Consider the following 24,141-nt stretch of genomic DNA (forward strand, 5'->3'; position numbering starts at 1 on the left):
ATTTATTAGAACCACCATGTACACAGTCCTTAGTGAATACAAAGACTTTAAAAGACTTCCAAGGCATAGTTTCTGCCCTTAAAGAGCATCTACTTTCTCCCTGCTATAACTGCAGGGCTTTCTCTCCCAGAGATGGAGGCTGCCCCTGATGCACCCTGAGGGCAGAGAAGCCAATGTGGTTGATTCCTGCTTTCATGACAGGTAGATGTCAGATATTTATACCTGTACCAGTGTGATCTTTTGATGTGAACAGAACAATCTATGATAATGAGCTCTCAGTCATGACGACTAGAATGGAACTGTAAGAGATAAGTCAAAACTGTGGAAATGAATTTGGGGTATACATGTTTATATTTCCACTACATTTAAATATGAGCATGCTTCCCAGGCATTGCTGGTGGGATTGAAAATAGATATGATATTTCTGGAAATCAATCTGGCTATATATACATACACACAGTTTATAAGAACATCACTTTTAAACTTCTACTGCAAGGGAGATACTCAAAGGAAAGAACCCACAAAGATTTACATGCAAGGATAGTCAATGTAACATATTACATTAACAAAGAAACTAGACACACCCATGTCCTACAAAAGGAGAATGGTAACAGCCACTGAATATATTTTCAAAGACTATCTAATAACATGGGATGAGCTCATGACAGATGGAACATAACCACAAGATATAAACTGACACACAGAGCACAGACACATGTATGTTCTGCTCCATTTTAGAAAGTACATAAAGAGATGTACTACCTAAAAGCAATATTGGGCCAGAACTGGATCCTGATTCTAAAAGATAAAGTGAGGGAAAACTTGAAATAATCACAGAATATTACACACTGACCATGAGAATATTAAAGATTAACTGTTAATCTTTAGGTATAATATATTATGGCTTTGTCGAACCAAGGGATATTTGCTGAAATATCTAGGGGAGACAGTATGCTGCCTGAAGTTTGGGTCAAAATTCCCAGTAGGCTGAGGGTGAGGGATGACCCTGGGGGACAGATGAAGTAAGATGATTGTTGAAGCCAAGTACAATGAGGGCCCATTACACTGTTTTTTCTATGTATGCGTTTGACACTTTCCATAATAAAAAGCATTTTTTAAGATTTTAAGGATATATAATTTTTTGGAATATCTGATGGGTGGTGGTCATTACTCTATACCCTAGATATGTGTTAGATATATTTTGTATGTAGAATTTTTCATTAAAATTCTACTTTGAAAGATAACAATTGAATGTGACTAGAAAGAAATACACCCTAACTATAAAAAGTTATCTCAAGTTGAGGAGATGATACTTTTAATTTTCCTATTCATAGTTTTATGTACTTCCCAGATTTTAAACAATTACCAACAACTCTAGTCAGGAAGAAGGTGCTTTTTAAAAATATGATTATGTCTGGGAATTTATGATATATTCTGCTGAATAATTACATCACCCCAAAGAGTTCTGACTGGACATGAACAAGCCAGGCAAACCCTCTGCCTAACTGCCGCCCCTGGGTCAAGGGCACTGCCTCTCAGCCTGTTTCAGGCAATATCTAAATGAGGTCAGTTTACAGTCACAAGTTCCTGGGCCAGAAGTATTAAGGAGTGTGGACTGAGGGACTGTGGGATTGTGCATATTACTTTTTGGAAAGTGGTATTTAAGTTTGTATTCAAATTCCAGTTAGTTACTGTACAATGTAATATTTGTTTCAGGTGTACAATATAGTGATTCAACGCCTCCATACATCACCTGGTGCTCATCACAAGCAAACTGCTTAATCCCCATCACCGAGGAAGGGAAAAAAAAATGAGTGGGAAATATCAGAAAGGGAGACGGAACATGAGAGACTCCTAACTCTGGGAAATGAACTAGGGGTGGTGGAAGGGGAGGTGGGCGGGGGCTGGGGTGACTGGTGATGGGCACTGAGGGGGCACTTGATGGGATGAGCACTGGGTGTTATTCTATATGTTGGCAAATTGAACACCAATAAAAAATAAATTTAAAAAATCCCCATCACCTATTTAATGTGAAAAGTGGTCTTTTCTAGTCCCTCAGAGTTGAAACGATTTTTTTAAAAATAATGATTGCGGGGATCCCTGGGTGGCTCAGTGGTTTGGCGCCTGCGTTTGGCCCAGGGTGCGATCCTGGAGTCCCGGGATCAAGTCCCACATCGGGCTCCCGGCATGGAGCCTGCTTCTCCCTCCTCCTGTGTCTCTGCCTCTCTCTCTCTCTCTCTCTCTATGTCTATCATAAATAAATAAATCTTTAAAATAAAATAGAAGATGATTGCTTACTCATTAAGGACTTAATTAAAAGAATGAAAATATAAATACCGTTATATTTTATACTATACCTATAAATATTTTTGAGGAAGAAATACTGTGTCCAACAGGTCCAATAAGACCAAGGGGTATTTTGCTTATATCATATGAAAATGAGAATAAATTATTTCTTAATATTTTATTTATTTATTTATTTTGAGAGAGAGAGTACACAAGCAGAGGAAGGGGCAGAAGGAGAGGGAAAGAGAATCCCAAGCAGACTCTTGTGCTGAGAGCCCACCGAGGGCTCAATCCCACAATCCTGAGATCATAAGTGTGTGCCTGGAGATGGCAGAAGAGGCAAGGAGAAAGCACACATGCATCTCATAGCCATGGAACACACACCCTGCAGAAACAATGCACAGAAGGCTTAGGACAGCAAGCAGAATGCCTGAATACCAGTTTCCACTCTCACTCACCTTCTAAGTGTCTTAAGAGTGTGACTACACCTCTAGGCTGTACTCCTCAGCAAGGAGACTATGAAATCTGAAAAGGATTTTTCTATTATGTAAAATATATATAAAACTTACCATTTTAAACCTTGTTAAGTGTGTGATCCTATGACATTAAGTCACACTGTCGTGCGACCATTATTACCACAACTGATCTCCAGAACTTTTTCATCTTTCCAACCGGAAACACTGCACCCATTAAACACTAACTCTCCACTCTCTGCTTCCTGCAGTCCCTGTTACCTCCATCTTACTTCCTATCTATGAATTTGACTAGATACCTGAGTAAAATCATAAAGTGTTTGTCCTTTTCTGACTGGTATATTTCACTTAGCATATTGTTCTCAAGGTTAATCTATATTGTAGCACACGTCAGAATTACAATCCTTTTTAAGGCTAAATAACATTCCCTTGAATGTATATACCATAACTTATTTATCCATTCATCTATCAATGGATATTTGAGTTGTTTCCATGTTTTGTCCACACTACATCCTTTTGTTCCTGCTATAACCACGGATATACAAATATTTGTTCAAGATCCTGCTTTCACTTCTTTTAGGTCTATACCCAGAAGTGGAATTGCTAGATCATATAGTAATTCCAATTCCATGTTTATTTTTTTTAATTTTTATTCATTTATGATAGTCACACACACAGAGAGAGAGAGAGAGAGAGAGGCAGAGACATAGGCAGAGGGAGAAGCAGGCTCCATGCACCGGGAGCCCGACGTGGGATTTGATCCCGGGTCTCCAGGATCGCGCCCTGGGCCAAAGGCAGGCGCCAAACCGCTGCGCCACCCAGGGTTCCCTCCATGTTTAATTTTTTGAGGACTTGCCATGCTGTTTTTTCTTTTCTTTTCTTTTTTTAAGATTTTGTTTATTCATTCATGAGAGACACAGAGAAAGAGGCAGAGACATAGGCAGAGGGAGAAGCAGGCTCCCTGCAAGGAGCCCAATGTGGGACTGGATCATGCCCTGAGCAGACCCTCAACCATTAAGCCACCCAGGCATCCCACCATACTGTTGTTTTTTGTTTTTTTTTTTTAGCAATTGCACCATTTTACATTCCATGAACAGTGCACAAGACTTCCAATTTCTCCACATCCTCACCAGTACTTGTGATTTTATGTTTTTGTTTTGTTTTTACAATAGCCATCCTAATGGGTATGAAGTGATATCTCCTGGCTTCGATGAAAGGGATTTTAAAAAGATCAGCTGGTTCATCCTAGTCTAGGGCATTCTACATACAGCAACTCACTAGGCAATTCTCCAAAGCCTCCAGCAAATTCAAGCACATGACTTTCCTGAAACTGTTTCCACAAAGCCTGTTCCAGGGCAGGATACCACCTTCATGCTATCATACTCCCTGGCCATCCTCACCTATATGCACAGGAATTCTAAAAGCTGTAACTGGCTTTCCACAAATGTTTTCACACCCAGTGGTTACCTTGTTTCTCTCACTTAAGTCCTGCTTTACCTGGATTCTAACACTATAAATGTAAAAATGATCTGTGGTCCCTCATGTCCTCTTCCCATGCAGAGTCCTTCAAAGGTTCCCCAAGAGTCAGGCAGTCCACTAGGAGCTTGTGTTGTGCTCGTGGACTATCTGGGTACTCCATTCATTGGGAAGGTCCTTTCAAGGTGTGTGAAAGCCTATAACAGAGGAAGCCTTGCCCCAAAACCCACAGTAGAAGGGCTGAGACCAGAGCTTACCTCTCCTGAAGGTAAAACTCCAAAGAAATGCTCTCATGTGGCAATTCATTTAAAATTGAAGCTTTCAGTGAGAGTTTTTTATAATGTAGGAAACTGACCGTCTTTTTATGCAAGAACTTGACTTCCTACTTCTTGGCTATTTTCTCTTTCCTCCTAAATCCTCCATTTCAGGCATTTTATAATGGACAATTCTGCTGCTTGTTATCAGAGGTGGGAAAAAATTTTAGGGAGAGTAGATTCTAAAACTGCATATCTTCAATAACTACAATAGTTAGTGTCTGGCACATAATAAGAGCTTCATGAAAATCTACTGAACAAATCAAAACTAAATTTATCAAAACAAATGGATATGTGTCTTCCATCATGATGAACAACTCAGCCTACCTGAATCTGTCGCAAGTGGATAAGTGGGGAAGTATGGAATTAGCAAATATTACACTTTCACTTTTATTAATTTAAAGGGATGTTATGTAGTTATAAATAACTGTATCAATCACTGCCGGATTTTTTTCTAGTTATTTTATTTTCTTATTCATTAATTCCCTCAAATACATAAGCTGAGCTAAAATAACTTTAGTTTTACTCAATAATTGTTTTTTATTAACTAAAGTCTATATTAAGGTTTCGTTAGATTTTCCCCAATATCATGTGTCCTTAGACTTCTCCTGTCTGTGACAATCTCTCAGACTTTACAACCTTAGCAAAGGACTGGTCAGATATTTTGCAGGCTGTTCCTCTATTCACGTTTGTATGATGTTTTTCTCATGGGGAGACTGGGGTTGTAGGTTTTTGGAAGGACCATCACAGAGGTGGAGTTCCCTTCTCACACATCTTACCAATGGGCACATGTGTTGTTTATTTTTGAGTCACAGGGCAGCCCTGGTGGCTCAGCGGTTTAGCGCCGCCTTCAGTCCAGGGTGTGATCCAGAGATCCGGGATCATGTCCCAAGTCAGGTGCCCTGCATGGAGCCTGCTTCTCCCCTCTGCCAGTGTTTCTGCCCCTCTCTCCCTCTCTCTCCCTCTCTCTCTCTCTCTCTCTCTCTCTGTGTGTCTATGAATAAATAAATTTAAAAATCTTTAATAAAAAATAAAAAAAATATTTTTGAGTCACAGCAAACACTTCACACACTCCTGAAGCCCATCAAACTGGCTCCCTGAAAACTCTGCCACTGCGAGTTGTGTCTTCATATCTGTTGAATTTGCTTTGATTTAGATTTTATGTAAATTTCAGTGTTTTCACTCCAAACTTGAGTTCTTTAAATGAATATCCATGATTTTATATTTTCATTTGAGATTACAGGTCCCTTTTATGTCTTTACTGGAGGGGCTCCTGGCTGACCATCTAGGACACTCTGAGAAAGTTTCACCTGTGTTCCAGAATCAGAACTATTAAATAAGTTTACTTGTTCTCAAACCCATGACTTGGTGGTCTCATTTCCCCCAAAGAACTCTTAATACCGTTCTTATTAAAATGCAGCTAACAACCACAAGATTCTGTCTTTCTGGGAGCAGCATTTCTTTTCCGTTTCAAAGCATGCTATATCTCGCATTCAGTAAACTGTCTCAGGCCTCTCTTAGCACAGAGGAATGTCAGCAAAGAACTGTGCTCCATCTCTCACGTTCCCACCACTAAGCAGTGGGGTCTGGTAGTGAATCCACCGGGGGAATACTCAGTTGGCCCATTTTTTGCTTATTTAAAATATCTGCTTTGCGCTTTCTTCACACTAAAGATCACTTGTAGTCAGACGGCTGGAGTCTCAACCAGAGTGGCTTAACCAAGGGCCCCGGGAACAGAAGCTCAAGAGAAGCAAAGACCTGCTGCCCAACCCCGAGGGTGCGCGCCTCCGCGGCCCGCCTGCCCCGCCCCGCCCCGCCGCGTCGCGCCGCGGCCGGCCTAGTGCACAGCGCTTCCTCCCGCAGGCTGGCGGGAGAGGGGCGCAAACCAGCGGGGCTCCGTCTCCCGAGTGCGCGGCGGCGGGGGCCACAGCCCGGGCGGAAGGCCCGTGGCTCCCTGCAGGCAGGCGCCGCGCCGCGCCTCGACTCCTCGGGGCTCCTCTGAGAGAAGAGGCTCCCCGAGCAGCGGTGAGTGCGGGCCACGGCGGCGCGGGCTCCAAGCGGAGGGCGGCTGGCAGGCGGCGCGGCTGCAGAGGGCGCGGGAGGGTCTGGGGAGGAGGAAGAAGTCCGCGGAGCAACACTATCAGACCGACCCGGGGCGCCGCAGGCCGCCGGCGGGAGCAGCAAGATGCGGAGTCCCAGCGGCCAGGGCCGGGGCCGCCTCCAGGAATGCGGGAGCGCAGGGCGCGGCCGCGGCGGGGATGCTCGGGACCCGCCCGGGCCGCCGCCGCGCTGCAGGTGGGCGCGCAGCCTCCCGCCGGGCGCCAGGCGCGCTCCGCCTACCGCCCGGGCCGGCCCCGAGGGAGGACCCAGGCACCCCCCGGCCAGCAGCCGCGCCCCTTCCCTGCGCCCGGCGACGGCTCCCTGCACCCCCGCCTCCACCCCGAGCACAGCCCGCGCGGCCCGCCCTACCTCGCCGCTTGGCGCGCACGATGCCCTTTTTTTGAAGCACGAACGTGGACCCATTCACCAAACTCGACACGACGGCCACGCCCAGGCCGAGCGACACGGCAGCGGGGCTCGGGCTGCGGGCCCCCTCCCCGGCCGCCGCCGCCGCCGCCGCCGCCGCTGCAGTCCCCATTCCGCCCGCGCCCGCGCCCGCGCCCGCCCTCCGCGCCTGCGCCTGCGCGCCGAGCCGGGACCGAGGTGGGGGTGGGGGACGGCCTCGGGGAGCCAGGGCCGGCGCCCGCGGGAGGGTGGGGTGAGCGCTCGGAGCGTCCAGGGGCAGGCGCCCGGGGGGGCCACGGCGGTCCCGGGCGGTGCGGGGTGGACTCGGCGAGCCTGGAGGCCGGAGGAGCGACCGTGAGGAAGGGGCCGAGAGAGGCAGTAGTAAGAGGGGGCGGTGCTGGGAAAAGGGAGCGGGCGCTCGAGGTAGCCTGGAGGTGAATGAGAATACAGGAACCCCACTTAAGTTTTATCTCAGATAAATCATTTTTCAGCAAGTGTTCCATGCGCCGCTTGGGACCAGGAGGGGCCGGCAGGACGCAGGCAGGACCAGGAGGGATCAGCATCCCCGCCAAGGCTGCAGGCAGAGGCCCACGGGGACTCTCGACAGGGCCTGAACCCTGGACCACCGGCTGAAGACCCTCGGATGGGACGACGGGCTGGCGTGAAGCCAAGCCGTCGCCACAGTGCAGCAGTCCGGCTTGCAACCGTAACACCTAATTTCCTAATTTATTTTCAATAAAATATATCAAAATAAAGGGAAGCGTGGAAAACAGTACTAGTTATTTATTTAAAAATTCCACAATCTCGGGGATCCTTGGGTGGCGCAGTGGTTTAGCGCCTGCCTTTGGCCGGGGGCACGATCCTGGAGACCGAGGATCGAATCCCACATCAGGCTCCTGGTGCATGGAGCCTGCTTCTCCCTCTGCCTGTGTCTCTGCTTCTCTCTCTCTCTCTCTCTGTGACTATCATAAATTAAAAAAAATAATAAAAATAAAAATTCCACAATCTCTAGCCTAATTATTATTTAGATATTTTCCCTCAGTATATATACTTTTACATAATATCAAATTATAATATACAAAATATCCTTTTTACTTAATGTCATAATCAGTTTCCACGTTGCTACATATTATTTTATTTTATGTTTTTAGATATTTATTTATTTAGTTAGTTAGTTAGTTATGATAGAGAGATAAAGAGAGAGAGAGAGGCAGAGACACAGGCAGAGGGAGAAGCAGGCTCCGTGCACCGGGAGCCCGACGTGGGACTCAATCCCGGGATTCCAGGATCGCGCCCTGGGCCAAAGGCAGGCGCTAAACCGCTGAGCCACCCAGGGATCCCCGTAATTATTATTTTAATGGCAGTATAATTTCCCATAAAGCTAATTACTGTAATTTGTCCGGCCTTTTAACAATTGTTGGTTGGTTGGTTGTTTTGGCTACCAGTTGTTTTTTTTTTTTTTCTATTGTAAATGATGCTGTAATAAACATCTTTATAAATTTTGAAAACACTCAGTTAAAGAGTATAAATCTACATCTACAGCATTATTAGTTTGTGGAGCAAACTCAAATAGTATATGAAATCATATACTATTCCCTATGAAACTTTTATGCTGAATGAATCTAGCCCATTGTTTATTCTTTTTTGTTGTAACATACAATTGACCCTTGAACAATATGGGTTTGAACAGCTTGGGTCCACTTATACTCAGATTTTTTTGTTACAATATAGTACTGTAAATGTATTTTCCTTCCTTACGATTTTCTTGATGTTTTCTGTAACTTACTTTATTGTCAGACTATAATATATAATACATATAATATATAAGATATGTGTTAGTCTACTGTTTATGTTATTGGTAAGGCTTCCAGTTAACAGTAGGCTATTAGTGGTAAAGTTTTTAAGGAATCAAAAGGTATACAGGGGTGGGAGGGAATCCCTGGGTGGCTCAGCGGTTTGGTGCCTGCCTTTGGCCTGGAGCATGATCTTGGAGTCCCGGAATCCAGTCCCACGTCGGGCTCCCTGTGTGGAGCCTGCTCCTCCCTCTGCTTGTGTCTCTGCTTCTCTCTGTCTCTCATGAATAAATAAATAAAATATTAAAAAAAAAAAAAAGGTATACACGGATTTTCCTGTGTGTGTGGAGGGGTGGTCGATGCCCTTAAATCCCACATTGTTCAAGGGTCTGTTGTATATAACACAAAACTTGCCATTTTAGACATTTTTTAATGTACAGTTCACTGGCATTAATTATATTGACGAGGTTGTACAACCCTCACCACTATTTCTAAAACTTTTCCATCATCTGAAACAAACTCTGTAGCTATTAAGCAGCCATCCCCACTTCTTACCCCTACTCCTTGCTAACTACAAAACTACTTGCAGTATTGAATATTCCCACTCTGGATATTCCATTCAAATGGAATTATACAATATTTCACCTTCCATGACTGGCTTATGACTTAGCTTGGTTTTCATTTGGTTCTAAGTTTCATTCATGCTGTAGCATGTGTCAGAACTTTATTCGTTTTTATAGTTGAGTATTATTCCTCTGTATATACATACAACATTTTGTTTATCTGTTATTTGTTGATGGACACTTGAGTTGTTTCCACCTTTGGCTTTTGTGAATGATGTTGCAAAGAGGGGCATGAAAGTAGCTGTTTGAGTAACTGACTTAAAATGTTTTAGGTATAGTGTACTTAAGAGTGGAATCGCTGAGTCATATGGTAATTCTATATTTAGTTTTTTGAGGAACTCCTAAACTTTTCCATAGTCTCTGCACCATTTTACAGCCCCACCAGCAATATACAAAGGTTCCAATTTCTCCACATTCTCACCAGTACTTGTCATTTTCCATTTGTCTTTTTTAAAAAATAGCTATCCTAGTAGGTATGAAGTGGTTGCTTATTCTTTTTAAATATACCTGTGAACATGAGTGAGGTTTCCTGATATAAGCAATAACTTCTATCATAAATCTCAGGGGAAGCAAGCAAATGAAAGCAGCAGCAACAACATTGCCAGCATAATAATAATTTACCTTTCTAATAATGCCATATTATTTAATATACATATATTTTAAATAATGCCTTTAGAGCTTTTGGCAAAAAGAGTCATGCTCATTTATAAATAAATAAATAAATAAATAAAAACTCAGTGAATTCAGTAAATGCCAGAGAATATAAAAACCTCACCCCAGGGCAGCCTGGGTGGCTCAGCTGTTTAGCACTGCCTTCAGCCCAGGGCGTGATCCTGGAGACCTGGGATTGAGTCCCACATCAGGTTCCCTGCATGAAGCCTGCTTCTCCCTCTGCCTGTCTGTGTATCTGTGTGTGTGTGTGTGTGTGTTTCTCATGAATAAATAAATAAAATAAAATAAAAAAACCTCACCCCAAATTCAGTCACCTAAAATAACTATTATTACCATTACGAACTCCACTCTATGGGACGCCTGGGTAGCTCAGTGGTTGAGCATCTGCCTTCGGCTCAAGGCATGATCCTGGGGTCCAGGATCAAGTCCTGCATCAGGCTCCTTGTGGGAAGCCTGCTTCTCCCTCTGCCTGTGTCTGCCTCTCTCTCTCTGTGTCTCTCATGAATAAATAAATAAAATCTTCAAAAAAAAAAAAAAAAGAACTCCACTCCAAACGTTTTTCCAGATGAGTATTTGGGTAAAATGATAGACATTTATCAAATGGGAAGGCACATGTAGTATTTTAATTCAAAAGCAACAAATGTATATTACTTGGATTTAATTAGCATTTTATAAACTGGAATAAAAATGGAGTGTCCACTGAAGCTAAGATAAATACTATTCCACCACAAGAGACTAGTTCCTAAAAGACGCCTCTAAAATTGTCAGTGAAAAACATTAGGCAGTGAAAAACATTAGGCAGTTACTAGGTTTCTCTTAGCTTTTGAGACAGTATCACGTGACTCCTTGCGATGACCAATGAGGAAATCAGCTCAGTTACCATCCCCTTGCAATTTTTTTTTTTTTTACTTTGTCAAGGCATAAAACATTTAGAGGCTACCTTGTACTCGTAATTCTTTATTTGTATAATCTTAAAGATTTTATTTATTTGAGAGAGTGAACGAGTGAGAGAGAGAGAGAGAGACCATGAGCAGGGAGAGAGTGAGAGTGAGAAGCATACTCTCCACTGAGCAGGAAGCCCCATGCGGGGCTTGATCCAGGGCCCTGGGATCATGACCTGAGTCGAAGGCAGACACTTAACCAAAAGAGCCACCCAGGCACCCCTATGTTTATATAATCTTAAATATATATTTAACTGGGTTCATTATTCAAATCATCCTTTAGCCAATTTTTTCCTATCTTTGAATTCACAAGAAATTTTTCAATGAACATATATTAAAAATAAGCAACCATAGGTGTTAGAATCTTTGAGTTCTTTAGTTATGGAATGTTTACTTGAACCACAAAATGCATGAATATTTTCAAGACTGTACTTTCTTTCCCAAAAACATTGCGGACATTGTCTCACCTTCTGGCATTAAATGTTAAGAGTCTGAGGTCACATTTAACACAAATGGGGTATGAATAATGTTAAAGAATGATTGTTAATTTTGTTGGGTGTACTAATGAGATTGTCATTATATTAGTATCTTTATTACAGACAACCACTGAAGTATTTACAAGTGAAATGATTATGTTGGGGATTTGCTTTTTAAATTTTCATAAGGAAATAAAAGGAGTGTGTAAGCATATGTGTAAATGGATTGATCAAGTACGTGACACCTGTTACCACCTCCAGGCAAGAAAGAATCCTACTGCATGTTGGATAGCAAAATAGGGTATTGATACCTGCCACCCAGAATAGTAGTCACAAGATGTCTACTCCCTCCATGCTTTATAAATGCTAGGGTCACCAAGAGAGACACATTTCACTAGATAGAATGACATTTTACTCTCACAGGAATCAGTTTCAACGGTGGGTTTTAGTCTATCATGGTCAACAGGTCCCAGCCTGTGGCCAATGCAGGACAATGATCTGCATTCACCCCTCTTTTGCTTCAAGCTAAGGACCCCATTTCATCCCTGCTGGGAATGGATATAGTAGCGGGGTTGGCCACATGACCTACGACGCACATGCTCAAGCAGAACAAAGGAATACGCAGAATCTGAAACAGGGAAAGAATGCCCCACAAGGTGATAGCAGCACACGCTGCCAAGGCTCTTTACGGCTTGAAAAAGAAGTATTCTAGGCCTCTACCCATTCCCATGCAGCCAAGCAGGGGTCAGAAGACTGCACGCCTGTGATTGCCTCTCCCATCAAGATTAAAAGAGTAAAAATAGCAGGAAGTTGCTAATTAAGTTGGGCAACAAGTACAAAGTATATGAGGATTTCATGCTATTCTCTCTTCATGTATTTGAAAACATTCCATGCTAGGCATGGAGGCCACTATGGGACCTGAACTCACAATCCTGTGATCAAGACCTGAGCTTAGATCAAAAATTGGATGTTCACCACCTGCAAACATTCCAGTAGAAGTATTTGTGGTGTTTTTTTTTTTTTAACTCTGAAGTCAGTCTGATTTTCAAAAAAAAATATTTTTTATTTCTATGTTTGAGAAGAGTTTATTTTTTTTTTTTTTAATATTTTGTTTTTTCTTTTTTTTTTTTTTTTTTTTTTTTTTTTTTTAGTTTTTTTTTTTTTTTATTGGTGTTCAATTTACTAACATACAGAATAACACCCAGTGCCCGTCACCCATTCACTCCCACCCCCCGCCCTCCTCCCCTTCCACCACCCCTAGTTCGTTTCCCAGAGTTAGCAGTCTTTATGTTCTGTCTCCCTTTCTGATATTTCCCACACATTTCTTCTCCCTTCCCTTATTTTCCCTTTCACTATTATTTATATTCCCCAAATGAATGAGAACATATAATGTTTGTCCTTCTCCGACTGACTTACTTCACTCAGCATAATACCCTCCAGTTCCATCCACGTTGAAGCAAATGGTGGGTATTTGTCATTTCTAATAGCTGAGTAATATTCCATTGTATACATAAACCACATCTTCTTTATCCATTCATCTTTCGTTGGACACCGAGGCTCCTTCCACAGTTTGGCTATCGTGGCCATTGCTGCTAGAAACATCGGGGTGCAGGTGTCCCAGCGTTTCATTGCATTTGTATCTTTGGGGTAAATCCCCAACAGTGCAATTGCTGGGTCGTAGGGCAGGTATATTTTTAACTGTTTGAGGAACCTCCACACAGTTTTCCACAGTGGCTGCACCAGTTCACATTCCCACCAACAGTGTAAGAGGGTTCCCTTTTCTCCACATCCTCTCCAACATTTGTTGTTTCCTGCCTTGTTAATTTTTCCCATTCTCACTGGTGTGAGGTGGTATCTCATTGTGGTTTTGATTTGTATTTCCCTGATGGCAAGTGATGCAGAGCATTTTCTCATGTGCATGTTGGCCATGTCTATGTCTTCTTCTGTGAGATTTCTGTTCATGTCTTTTGCCCATTTCATGATTGGATTGTTTGTTTCTTTGGTGTTGAGTTTAATAAGTTCTTTATAGATCTTGGAAACTAGCCCTTTATCTGATATGTCATTTGCAAATATCTTCTCCCATTCTGTAGGTTGTCTTTTAGTTTTGTTGACTGTATCCTTTGCTGTGCAAAAGCTTCTTATCTTGATGAAGTCCCAATAGTTCATTTTTGCTTTTGTTTCTTTTGCCTTCGTGGATGTATCTTGCAAGAAGTTACTATGGCCGAGTTCAAAAAGGGTGTTGCCTGTGTTCTTCTCTAGGATTTTGATGGAATCTTGTCTCACATTTAGATCTTTCATCCATTTTGAGTTTATCTTTGTGTATGGTGAAAGAGAGTGGTCTAGTTTCATTCTTCTGCATGTGGATGTCCAATTTTCCCAGCACCATTTATTGAAGAGACTGTCTTTCTTCCAATGGATAGTCTTTCCTCCTTTATCGAATATTAGTTGCCCATAAAGTTCAGGGTCCACTTCTGGATTCTCTATTCTGTTCCACTGATCTATGTGTCTGTTTTTGTGCCAGTACCACACAAAGAGATGGAAAAATATTCCATGCTCATGGATTGGCAGAATTAATATTGTGAAAATGTCAATGTTACCCAGGGCAATATACACGTTTAATGCAATCCCTATCAAAATACCATGGACTTTCTTCAGAGAGTTAGAACAAATTATTTTAAGATTTGTGTGGAATCAGAAAAGACCCCGAATAGCCAGGGGAATTTTAAAAAAGAAAACCATATCTGGGGGCATCACAATGCCAGATTTCAGGTTGTACTACAAAGCTGTGGTCATCAAGACAGTGTGGTACTGGCACAAAAACAGACACAGAGAAGAGTTTAAATACAAATAAGGAATCAGGAAAGATTTAATAATGTTTTTTCTCACCCGCCCGGCGTCCGCTTCCCCGCCCCTCTCCTGCCGCGGCGCTGGGGAGCAGGCAGCGCGGGCGGCGGCGGCGGCTGCGGCGAGGGGCGGTGCGCGGAGGGCGCGGGCGCAGCACGGGGGCGCGCGGGCCTGGGCGCTGCTTTGCCTCGGGCTCCTGCTCCCCGGAGGCGGCGCCGCGTGGAGCGTCGAGGGAGCCCCGTTCTCCCAACAAGGAACTGGTGCTCGTATGTGGTGACCCGTACCATCTCATGCCACGTGCAAAATGGTACCTATCTTCAACGAGCGCTGCGGCACTGCGCCTGGCCCGTGAGCTGCCCCGGGAGCAGCTACAGCGGTGGTGAGACCCTCCTACAAAGTGATGTACGAGACAGTGACCGCGCGGGAGTGGAGGTGCTGCCCTGGGCACTCCAGGTGAACTGTGAGGAAGGCTCCTCTGGTTTCGTGGACCCCGGGTGGTCAGGCAACACCATGCGACCGATGGCATTTCGGCCCACAGCCTTTTCAGGTTGCCTCAACTGCAGCAAAGTGTCAGCTGACCAAGCGACTGAAGGTACTGGAGGTCAAGGTGGCAGCGCTCATTGTCACTGAGCAGGCAGTGCCCCCAACCCCTGCTGCCGACCCACTCTGGGGCTCCCCAGCAGCTCAGGGCAGCCCTGGGGATGGAGGCCTCCAAGGGCTACCCAGAGTCAGAACAGGAGGGCCCCACTGCTCCCTTGAGATGATGGAGTTGGTGGCCAGGGGCTTCCTGGGCCCACTGGCCCTAAGGGAGAAACTGGCAGCCGAGGCCCAACAGGGATGAGAGGCCACCAGGTCCTCAAGGTCCCCCAGGAAGCCCTGGCCAGGCTGGAGCTGTGGGCACCCTGGAGAGTGGGGACCTCCAGGCCCACCAGGGCCTCCTGGCCCCCCTGGGCCCCCAGCCCCTGTTGGGCCACCTCACATCTGGTACCCCCAGTATGGGGACCCATTACTGTCCAACACCTTCACTGAGACCAGCAGCCACTGGCCCCAGGGACCAGCTGGACTCCCAGGACCTCCAGGGCCTATGGGTCCCCCTGGACTTCCTGGTCCCATTGGCATCCCTGGGAGTCCTGGACACGTGGGATCCCCAGGCCCCACTGGACCCAAAGGAATCTCTGGCCACCCAGCAGAGAAGGGAGAAAGAGGACTGCATGGGGAGCCTGGCCCCCAAGGCTCCATGGGGCAGCTGAGAGAACCTGACCCCAAAGGAGACCCTGGGGAGAAGAGCCAATGGGGGGAGGAGTTGCACCAACCACACGAAGCTTTGAAGATTTTAGCTGAGAGGGCTTTAATCTTGGAAACAATGATTGGGCTCTATGAACCAGAGGGGCCGGGGACAGGCCCTGCTGGCCCGGGCACTCCCAGCCTCCTGTGGGGCAAGAGGGGAGGACATGCGGCCAACTACGCAATCGTGGCTCCCAGGAGCAGCAACAAGAGAGGCTGAGGGTGGGTCGGCCCTAGGGGCAGACCAGGCCAGGCTTCCCTTCCCAGCCTGAACTTTGCCAACTGCCTCCAGGGACCACCCATCCATATTTATTAATGTCCTCAGGGTCCCTTCTGTCACCTAGGCCTTTGGGATGGGCAAGTCTTGGTCCTGACTCCCTGTGTAAGCCAAATAGGAAACTGAGAAAGGACAGTGGCCTGAGAGGGAGGGGCAGCCCAGGTAAGAGGTGAGGCCTTGCTCAAAGCCCTGTGCCTCCACCTCCCTCTGTGAAATAGGATGATGCAGGCCTGCAGAGGAGGGGTGGTGGGTTCAAGTCTTAACAGCTGCCCAAGCCTCGGGGCCTGTAGGCAATGAAGGGAGCCAGGAGTTGGGGCTCTCCTGGGCCCTTGGCACCTGCAGGGCTGATGGGGAAGGGCTCGCCTCCCCCTCCTTCCCAGCTAAACCTTGGGGATCCCAACATACCCCTCCTCTCCTTGATTTCTTGTGCTGGGTCCCCACCCTGAGCTCAATAGTCAGGACGCAAAAAAATAAATAAATAAATAAATAAATAATTGTCAGGACGCTGGGGATTCCTTGCATAGGACCTGCCCCCGAAGCCCCACCCCCTCCTGTGTCCCATGTAGGGGTGGGGGCATGGAGAGGGAGGGGCCCCCTGGAAGTAGACATCTCCAGCCAATAAAGGCCCCCAGTCTGTTGTCCCGTTGAAAAAAAAAATAATGTTTTTCTCTTTTATTATAAAATATTTCTAATGCATATAAAGGACAGAGAATAACATTTTTAATAAGCCATGTACTTATCCCTTCAAATCTATCAAATCTTAATGTTTTAATGTATTTGCTTCCAATTTTTGAAGGAAATATACAAGAGTAGAGGCTCTCTTTTATTCCATCTCTTTTTCTTCTACCTGGCATCTGCAGAATTAGTTATTATCCTCAAAGCTCAATAACTCAATTAGAATATATCACACTGAACAATCTATCATTTCTACTAGTACATAGTATATCCTTTCTTTTGTAGATTGTTTTTCCTTCTTCCAGCAATTTTCTTTTTTTAAAAAATGTATATATTTATTTGAGAGAGAAAAAGAGAAAGAGAGCACGAGCAGGAGAGGGGGCTGATGGGGAGGGAGAAGCAGACACCCTGCTGACCAGGGAACCCAAGGCAGGACTTGATCCTGGGATCTTGAGATCATGACCTGAGCCAAAGGCAGACATTTAGCTGACTGAGCCACCCAGTTGCCCCCAGCCATTTTCTACCACTGTGTTTTTAAATATCCCCAAGCTAACCCTCCCCTTCATATGTTCCATCAGGTGAGTTCTCTATTTTAAGGAAAGCAATTATCCTTATGTTGGATAGTCTTTTATGTTATGTTTGTTCTTTTCTAATTATCTCAATATTTATCCTCTATGTCTATATATTGGTGAAATTCTATGTGTTTCATTAGCTCTGAAATTTTATTTTTCATCAAATCCGTTGTTTGCTATCCAGTCTTTGAGCTCTTCTTTCAATGATTTTTTTGTTCTTATTGAGCATTTGTGTCAGGGGTTTCTAAGACCACCCAGAAATTAGATGATTCACTTAGGAAGACTCACAGGACTGAGCATATAGTCATACTCATGACTATGATTAATTACAATGAAAGGATGCAAAACAAAATCAGCAAAAGGAAAAAGTCCATGAGATGAGATCCAGAGGAAACAAGGAGCTTCCAAGAGTCATCTTCAAAAGAAGTCACATGCATGTGCTAAATTCCTTCAACAAGTTATGATAATATGCCTGAAATATTGTCTGCCAGGGAAACTTGCCTGAGCCTAGGAGTCCAGGATTTTATCAGTTATCAGTCACATTAAAATTCAAGACTTGGGCAGCCCCGGTGGCGTAGCGGTTTAGCGCCGCCTGCAGCCCAGGGTGTGATCCTGGAGACCTGGGATTGAGTCCCATGTCAGGCTCCCTGCATGGAGCCTGCTTCTTCCTCTGCCTGTCTCTCTCTCTCTCTGTCTCTCTCTCTCTCTGTTTCTCATGAATAAATAAATAAAATCTTTAAAAAATTAAAATAAAATTCAAGACTAATGGAAAGCACAAGTTCAGCATAAACAATATTGTTTGTACAAATAGGTTAGGCAGTGAGCCACTCTAATCAGTTAGGGAAATAAATAATAATGGAGTAGTAAGTGAACTCTCTAAATCTACATTTCCAGATGCCACCCCAAGGCAAGCTTTGCAAACAAGCCTAAGTACAATGGTCTCACAGCTGCTATGCTCTTTTCAGAACAGCATCCTAGAATAAAATTCTTTTTTTTTTTCTAGAGTAAAATTCTTATTGTGGAGTTTACTCTTATTCCTTGGGTAATATTTCTTCCAGAATGGCTTCTTCATCTATTTATTTATGTTTATCTACACATCTGTCTGTGTGTCTTTCTTTATCTTTTTCCTGTTGTAAGTTTGTAATAATAGCTTCTCTGATTCAGAAATCAACTAAAGTCAAGGAAGCATGCCCAAAAAAGTTTTTGAGTAGTTAAACTAGATACCACAAAGCCAAGAGATTGATTCTATTAATTTTATTTTTTAAAGGTTTTATTTATTTATTCATGAGAGACAGAGAGAGAGAGAGAGAGAGGCAGAGTACACAGGCAGAGGAAGAAGCAGGCTCCATGCAGGCAGCCGGACGCCCTGGGCTGAAGGTGGCACTAAACCGCGGAGCCACCAGGGCTGTCTGATTCTATTAATTTTAAAAGCAGGAGAAACTCTTAAGTCTCACCCAAAAAGGCTATTTAATCTAATTTACACACAGAATTCGTAAGCTTTAAATTTTATTAGAATTTCCCAAACAATTATCCAGTGGAAAAAAATGTTGATAGGCTATGGACAACTGGGTAACCATGTAGCAAAAATTAAATTGGATCCATGCTTCAAACTTATAGAAAGATAAGATCCAAGAAGATGGATTCAATGTTAAAAAGAGCCTCATTTGTTTGGTTTTCAGATTCTGCATATAGGTGAAATCACATTGCATTTGTCTTTTTCTGTCTGACTTTTTTCACTTAGCATAATACCATCCATGTTGTCACAAATAGCAAGATCCCATCCTTTTTTATGACTAATGTTTCATTATGTATATATATAATAGAATCTCTAAATCTATATTCCCACATAAATATATATATGTATGCATATGTGTATATATATATATATTCCATCCCACATCTTTATTCATTTATCTATATTTTTAAAGATTTTATTTATTTGAGAGAGTGAGAAAGAGTACAAGCATGGGGAGGAGCAGAGGGAGAGGGAGAAGCAGGCTCTCTGCTGAGCAGGGAGCCAGATTTGGGACTCAATCCCAGGACCCTGGGATCATGACCTGAGCTGAAGGCAGACACTTAACTGACTGAGTCACCCAGGTGCCCTATTCATTTATCTATTGATGGACACTTGGGTTGCTTTCATATCTTGGCTATTGTAAATAATGTTGCAATAAACATAGAGGTGCATATATCCTGTCAAATAAGTGTTTTCATTTTCTTTGGGTAAATACTAGTAGTGATATTATTGAATCATACAGTATTTCTATTTCTATTTTTTATCTTTTTGGTATTTCTTTTATTTTTTGAGGAACCTCCATACTATTTTCCGCAGTAGCTGCACCAGTGGATGAGGATGAGTCCACATCACCATCAACACATATTATTTCTTGTCTTTTTGATTCTAGCCATTCTGACAAGTGTAAAATGATATCACATTGTGGTTTTAATTTGCATTTCCCTGATGATGAGTGATATTGAGTATTTTTTCCATGTCACTCACTCGTTCTTCTACCTCATTAACCCTCGTTGTTAGGACCTCCAGTTTGGATTGCATCTCATTTAATTGATTTTTAGTTTCGGCCTGATTAGATCTAAATTCTGCAGTCATGAAGTCTCTTGAATCCTTTATGCTTTTTTCCAGAGCCACCAGTCGCTTTATAATTGTGCTTCTGAATTGGCTTCTGACATCAAATTGTAACCCAAATTCTGTAACTCTGTGGGAGAGAGGACTGTTTCTGATTCTTTCTTTTGTGGTGAGTTCTTCTTTCTAGTCATTTTGCTCAGTGCAGAGTGGCTAAAAACAAGTTGTACTGGGAAAAAGGAAGGGGAAAAAAAGGGGAAAACAAAAAACAGAAAACAAAAACAAAAACAAAAAAACAAACAAGGAGGGGTATCCTCTGATTCTATATACTGTAAGTCCCTCAACTTCCCCTGGAGCTTTCCAGTGCTGTTTGGTTAAGAACTTGCTTTTCCCCTGTCCTTCCAGCTGGTCTTCTGGGGGAGGGACCTGCTGTGCTGATTCTCAGGTGTGTGCACCTGGGGGAGCTGCCCTACCCCCTGCCTGGTGCACGGCTCAGTGGGAGCTGTTTATCCTGTGAGGCCCTGTTCCCTGGCAGCCTGCTCTGTCCCAGGCAGGTGACAGAGGGAGGAACAACAAGCCTGGTGGCTGCCAGCTCTCCAGCCCTAGAGTCAGCTCCTGCAGTATCTCCCACAGCTCCCAGTCCGCACAGGCCTGGATGCTCCAGGGGCGGGGGGTGCTGCCCTGCACAGCTCAGGGCTGCCCCCCGCGTGGCAGGAGCGTCCTCGCTGTCCTGTGTCCTCCCGGCCTCCACCTGTCCCAAGGGGAGCGCTGGATCCTGGGCTGTGTTCCCCGGCGTCCTGGGCTCCGGGGTTTGTGCTGCTGGAATCGTGCTCCCAGGGCCGCGCAGCCCCCTGCGCTCGGAGCCGCCGCCTGAACCGCCACCTGAGCTGCTCCCAAGACCCCGCTGGGCGCGCTGCAGCCCTTTAGGGAGCTCGGCCAGCGGTGTGTGGCGCGCTCTCCCCCGGGGGGCACTTCCTCTGTTAGTGACCCCGGGAACCTGGGGGCTCCACTGCCCCTCTTGGGACCCTGCCGGAGGTCCCTGCGAGCACCGTTCCATCGGGGAAGATCGGTGAAGCTCCTGCCTCTCCGGGCCTGAGCTTTCCTGTTCTGGGGACTCTCACCGCGCGGCCTTAGCCCGGGTCCTCGTGAGGGCCCCTCCCCCGCTGGATGCTTTTTTATTTGTTTTTTTTTTTTTCTGTCTTCCTAGAAGTGTGAACTCTTCTCACTGTAGCATTCCAGCTGTTCTCTCTTTAAACCTCAGGCCGAATTGTAGGTTTTCAGGATGATTTGAAAGTTATCTAGTTAAGTTGGTGGGGACAGATGACTTGGGGACCCTAATCTTCTGCCATCTTGCCTGCCCCAACGTTGAGCATTTTTTTCCTGTCTGTTGGCCTTCTGTATGTCTTCTTTCAAAACAAACAAACAAAAGGCAAAAACAGATCCATAAGTGCGGAGAACAAACTGATGATTGCCAGAAGGGAAAGAGTGGGGAGAAGGGCAAAATAGGTGAAGGGGAGTGAGAGATACAGGCTTCCAGTTATGGAATGAGTAAGTCATGGAGATAAAAGGCATAGCCTAGAGATTATAGTCAAGGGTATTGTAACATTGCATGATGATAGATGGTACCTACACTTGTGGTGAGCATAACAACATATAGACATGTCAAACACTATATTGTACACCTGAAACTAATGAAATATTGTGTATCAACTATGCCTAAATTTTATTTATTTTTATTTTTTAAAGACATTTATTTATCCATGAGAGACACAGAGTGAGAGAGAGAGGCAGACACAGGCAGAGGGAGAAGCAGGCTCCATGCAGGGAGCCTGACGCAGGACTCGTTCCTGGATCCTGGGATCAGGACCTGAGCCGAAGGCAGGCACCCAACCTATACTTAAATTTCTTAAAATAAAAATTAATAAATAAATTTAGAGAAGGAGATTCAGTCAACATCATGATTGCAGCCCTTTACTATTCTAAGCAGAGGATCCAGCTAACCCATACTAGCTCTGTATCTCAGAAACTGTGAGATAATAGATACTTTTTTTAAGACTTTAAGTTTGTGATAATTTGTTAGTAACCATAGATAACTAATGCAGCCACCTAGTTTCTTTGTGGCATAATTTAATTGGTTCCTTAATTCTCCATATTTTCTATAAATTGAATTTATTTCTAGATTTGATTGGATTACATTTCTACCTTTTAATATTAAAGATATGGCATATATGGTGTTAGTGATTTCTATTGCATCAGATCTGGAGGCACTCAATGCCTGATAAGGTCAGTTGGTTCAGGTAGTGAGAACCTGACCCCTCCATGTAAACTACCCTATCATCCTTCCAGCTACTGGTTTCATCCATGGATGATCTTTAATTAAACAAATTAGTTTAATATGGTAAAATGATGATTTTAAAAAGTCAATCAGGTTTCTTCACTTACTAACTGGAATCATTCTTAAATGTACAGCTTGGTCTATCTATATCTATATAATATCTATATATATTTCTATTTCTATCATCCCTCCTACCCAAATAAAAATATAGAGGATTTCCAGGACCCCAGAAGTTCCTTCCTGAAAACTACCAAACTTATTCTATGAAGCAAGCATTACCTTGATCCCCAAACCAAAGACCTCATTGTTTTAATTGAAGAATTACAGACCAGTATCCTTGATGAACATGGATACCAAAATTCTCACCAAGATACTAGCCAATAAGATTCAACAGTACATTTAAAGGATTATTCACAAGCACAAAGTGAGATTTATTCCTGGGCTGTAAGGGTGGTTCAACATCTGCAAACCAATCAATGTAATACACTACATTAATAAAAGAAAGGACATATGACCCTCTCAATAGATGAGAAAAAGCACTTGACAAAGTACAGCATCCTTTCTTGATTATAACTCTCCACAGTGTAGGGATAGAGGAAACATACTTCAAAATCATAAAGCCATGTATGAAAAGCCCACAATGAATATAATTCTCTAAGGTCAGGAACATGACAGGGATGTCCACTCTCATCACTGTTGTTCAACGTAGTAGTAGAAATTCTAGCCTTAGCAATCAGACAACAAAAAGAAATAAAAGGCATTCAAATTGGCAAAGAAGTCAAACTCTCACTTTTCACATTGACGGGATACTTTATGTGGAAATCCCAAAAGACTCTAACCAAAAATTGCTAGAATTCTTGCAGCAATTCAGCAAAGTGACAGGATATAAAATCAATACACAGAAATCAATTGCATTTCTATACACTAACAATAACACAGAAGAAAGAGAAATTAAGGAATCAATCACATTTGCAATCACACTAAAAACTGTAAGATACCTAGGAATAAACCTTAACCAAAAGATTAAAGGATCTATATTCTAAAAATTATAAAACACTTATGAAAGAAATAGAGGAAGACACAAAGAAATGGAAAAATCCATTCCATGCTTGTGGATTGGAAGAACAAATGTTAAAATGTCTATGCCACCCAGAGCAATCTATACATTCAATGCAACTCTATCAAAATACCATCAGCATTTTTCACAGAGCTGGAACAAATAATCCTAAAATTTGTATAGAACCAGAGAAGACCCTGAATAGCCAAAGCGACATTGGAAAAAACAAAAACAAAAAAAAGCATCACAATCTGGACTCCAAGCTCTATTACAAAGCTGTAATCAATCAAGACGGTATGGTACTGGCACAAAAACAGACATATAGGTCAATGGGATAGCATAGAGAACTCAGAAATGGACTCTCATTTCTATGATCAACTCAACTTCAACAAAGCAGGAAATAATATCCAATGAAAAAGACAGTGTCTCCAATAAATGATGTTGGGAAAATGGGACAGCTACTGGACCACTGTTTCACTACCCACAAAAATAAACTCAAAATGGATGAGAGACCTAAATGTGAGACAGGAATACCTCAAAATTTTAGAGGAGAACATAGGCAGTAACCTCTTTGACCTCAGCTACAGCAACTTCTTGCTAGACACGGCTCCAAAAGCTAGGGAAACAAAAGCAAAAATGAACTATTGGGATGTCATCAGGATAAAACACTTTTGCACAACAAAGGAAACAGTCAACAAAACTAAAAGGCAGCCTTCAGAATGGGAGAAGATATTTGCAAATGTCTTATCAGATAAAGACTAGTATCCAAAATGTATAAAGAACTTATCAACCTCAACCTCCAAAGCAGAAAATCCAGTGAAGAAATGGGTAGATGACATGAACAGACATTTCTCTAGAGAAGATGTGCAAATGGCCAATAGGTACATGACAAAATGCTCAACATGACTAGGCATCAGGGAAATACAGATCAAAACCACAATGAGATCCTACTTCACA

General features: G+C 43.5%; 1 protein-coding gene, 1 long non-coding RNA gene and 1 pseudogene across 3 annotated transcripts in view; 2 read left to right on the top strand and 1 right to left on the bottom strand.

Annotated features, from left to right (window-relative positions):
• Positions 1-7,199, bottom strand: part of NIPA1 (NIPA magnesium transporter 1) — a 52,545-nt gene extending 45,346 nt beyond the window's left edge. Inside the window, exon 1 of one of the 2 annotated variants that reach the window (XM_077868173.1) lies at positions 7,019-7,199. In XM_077868173.1, the coding sequence (XP_077724299.1) occupies positions 7,019-7,187 (169 nt within the window). In that variant the 5' untranslated portion in view covers positions 7,188-7,199. The remainder of the gene's footprint in view (positions 1-7,018) is intronic. The other variant, XM_077868185.1, reaches the window with a different exon arrangement.
• On the top strand, positions 6,284-7,826 carry LOC144295737 (uncharacterized). The gene is made up of 2 exons (XR_013362831.1): positions 6,284-6,574; positions 7,546-7,826. It is a non-coding gene; the product is annotated as an uncharacterized LOC144295737 (long non-coding RNA).
• A 6,605-nt stretch (positions 7,827-14,431) lies between these two features.
• On the top strand, positions 14,432-15,907 carry LOC144289795 (EMI domain-containing protein 1 pseudogene; annotated as a pseudogene).
• Positions 15,908-24,141: the final 8,234 nt, after the last annotated feature.

Source organism: Canis aureus, chromosome 2 (genome assembly GCF_053574225.1).
Source record: "Canis aureus isolate CA01 chromosome 2, VMU_Caureus_v.1.0, whole genome shotgun sequence".
In the NCBI taxonomy this organism is placed as follows: Eukaryota; Metazoa; Chordata; class Mammalia; order Carnivora; family Canidae; genus Canis; species Canis aureus.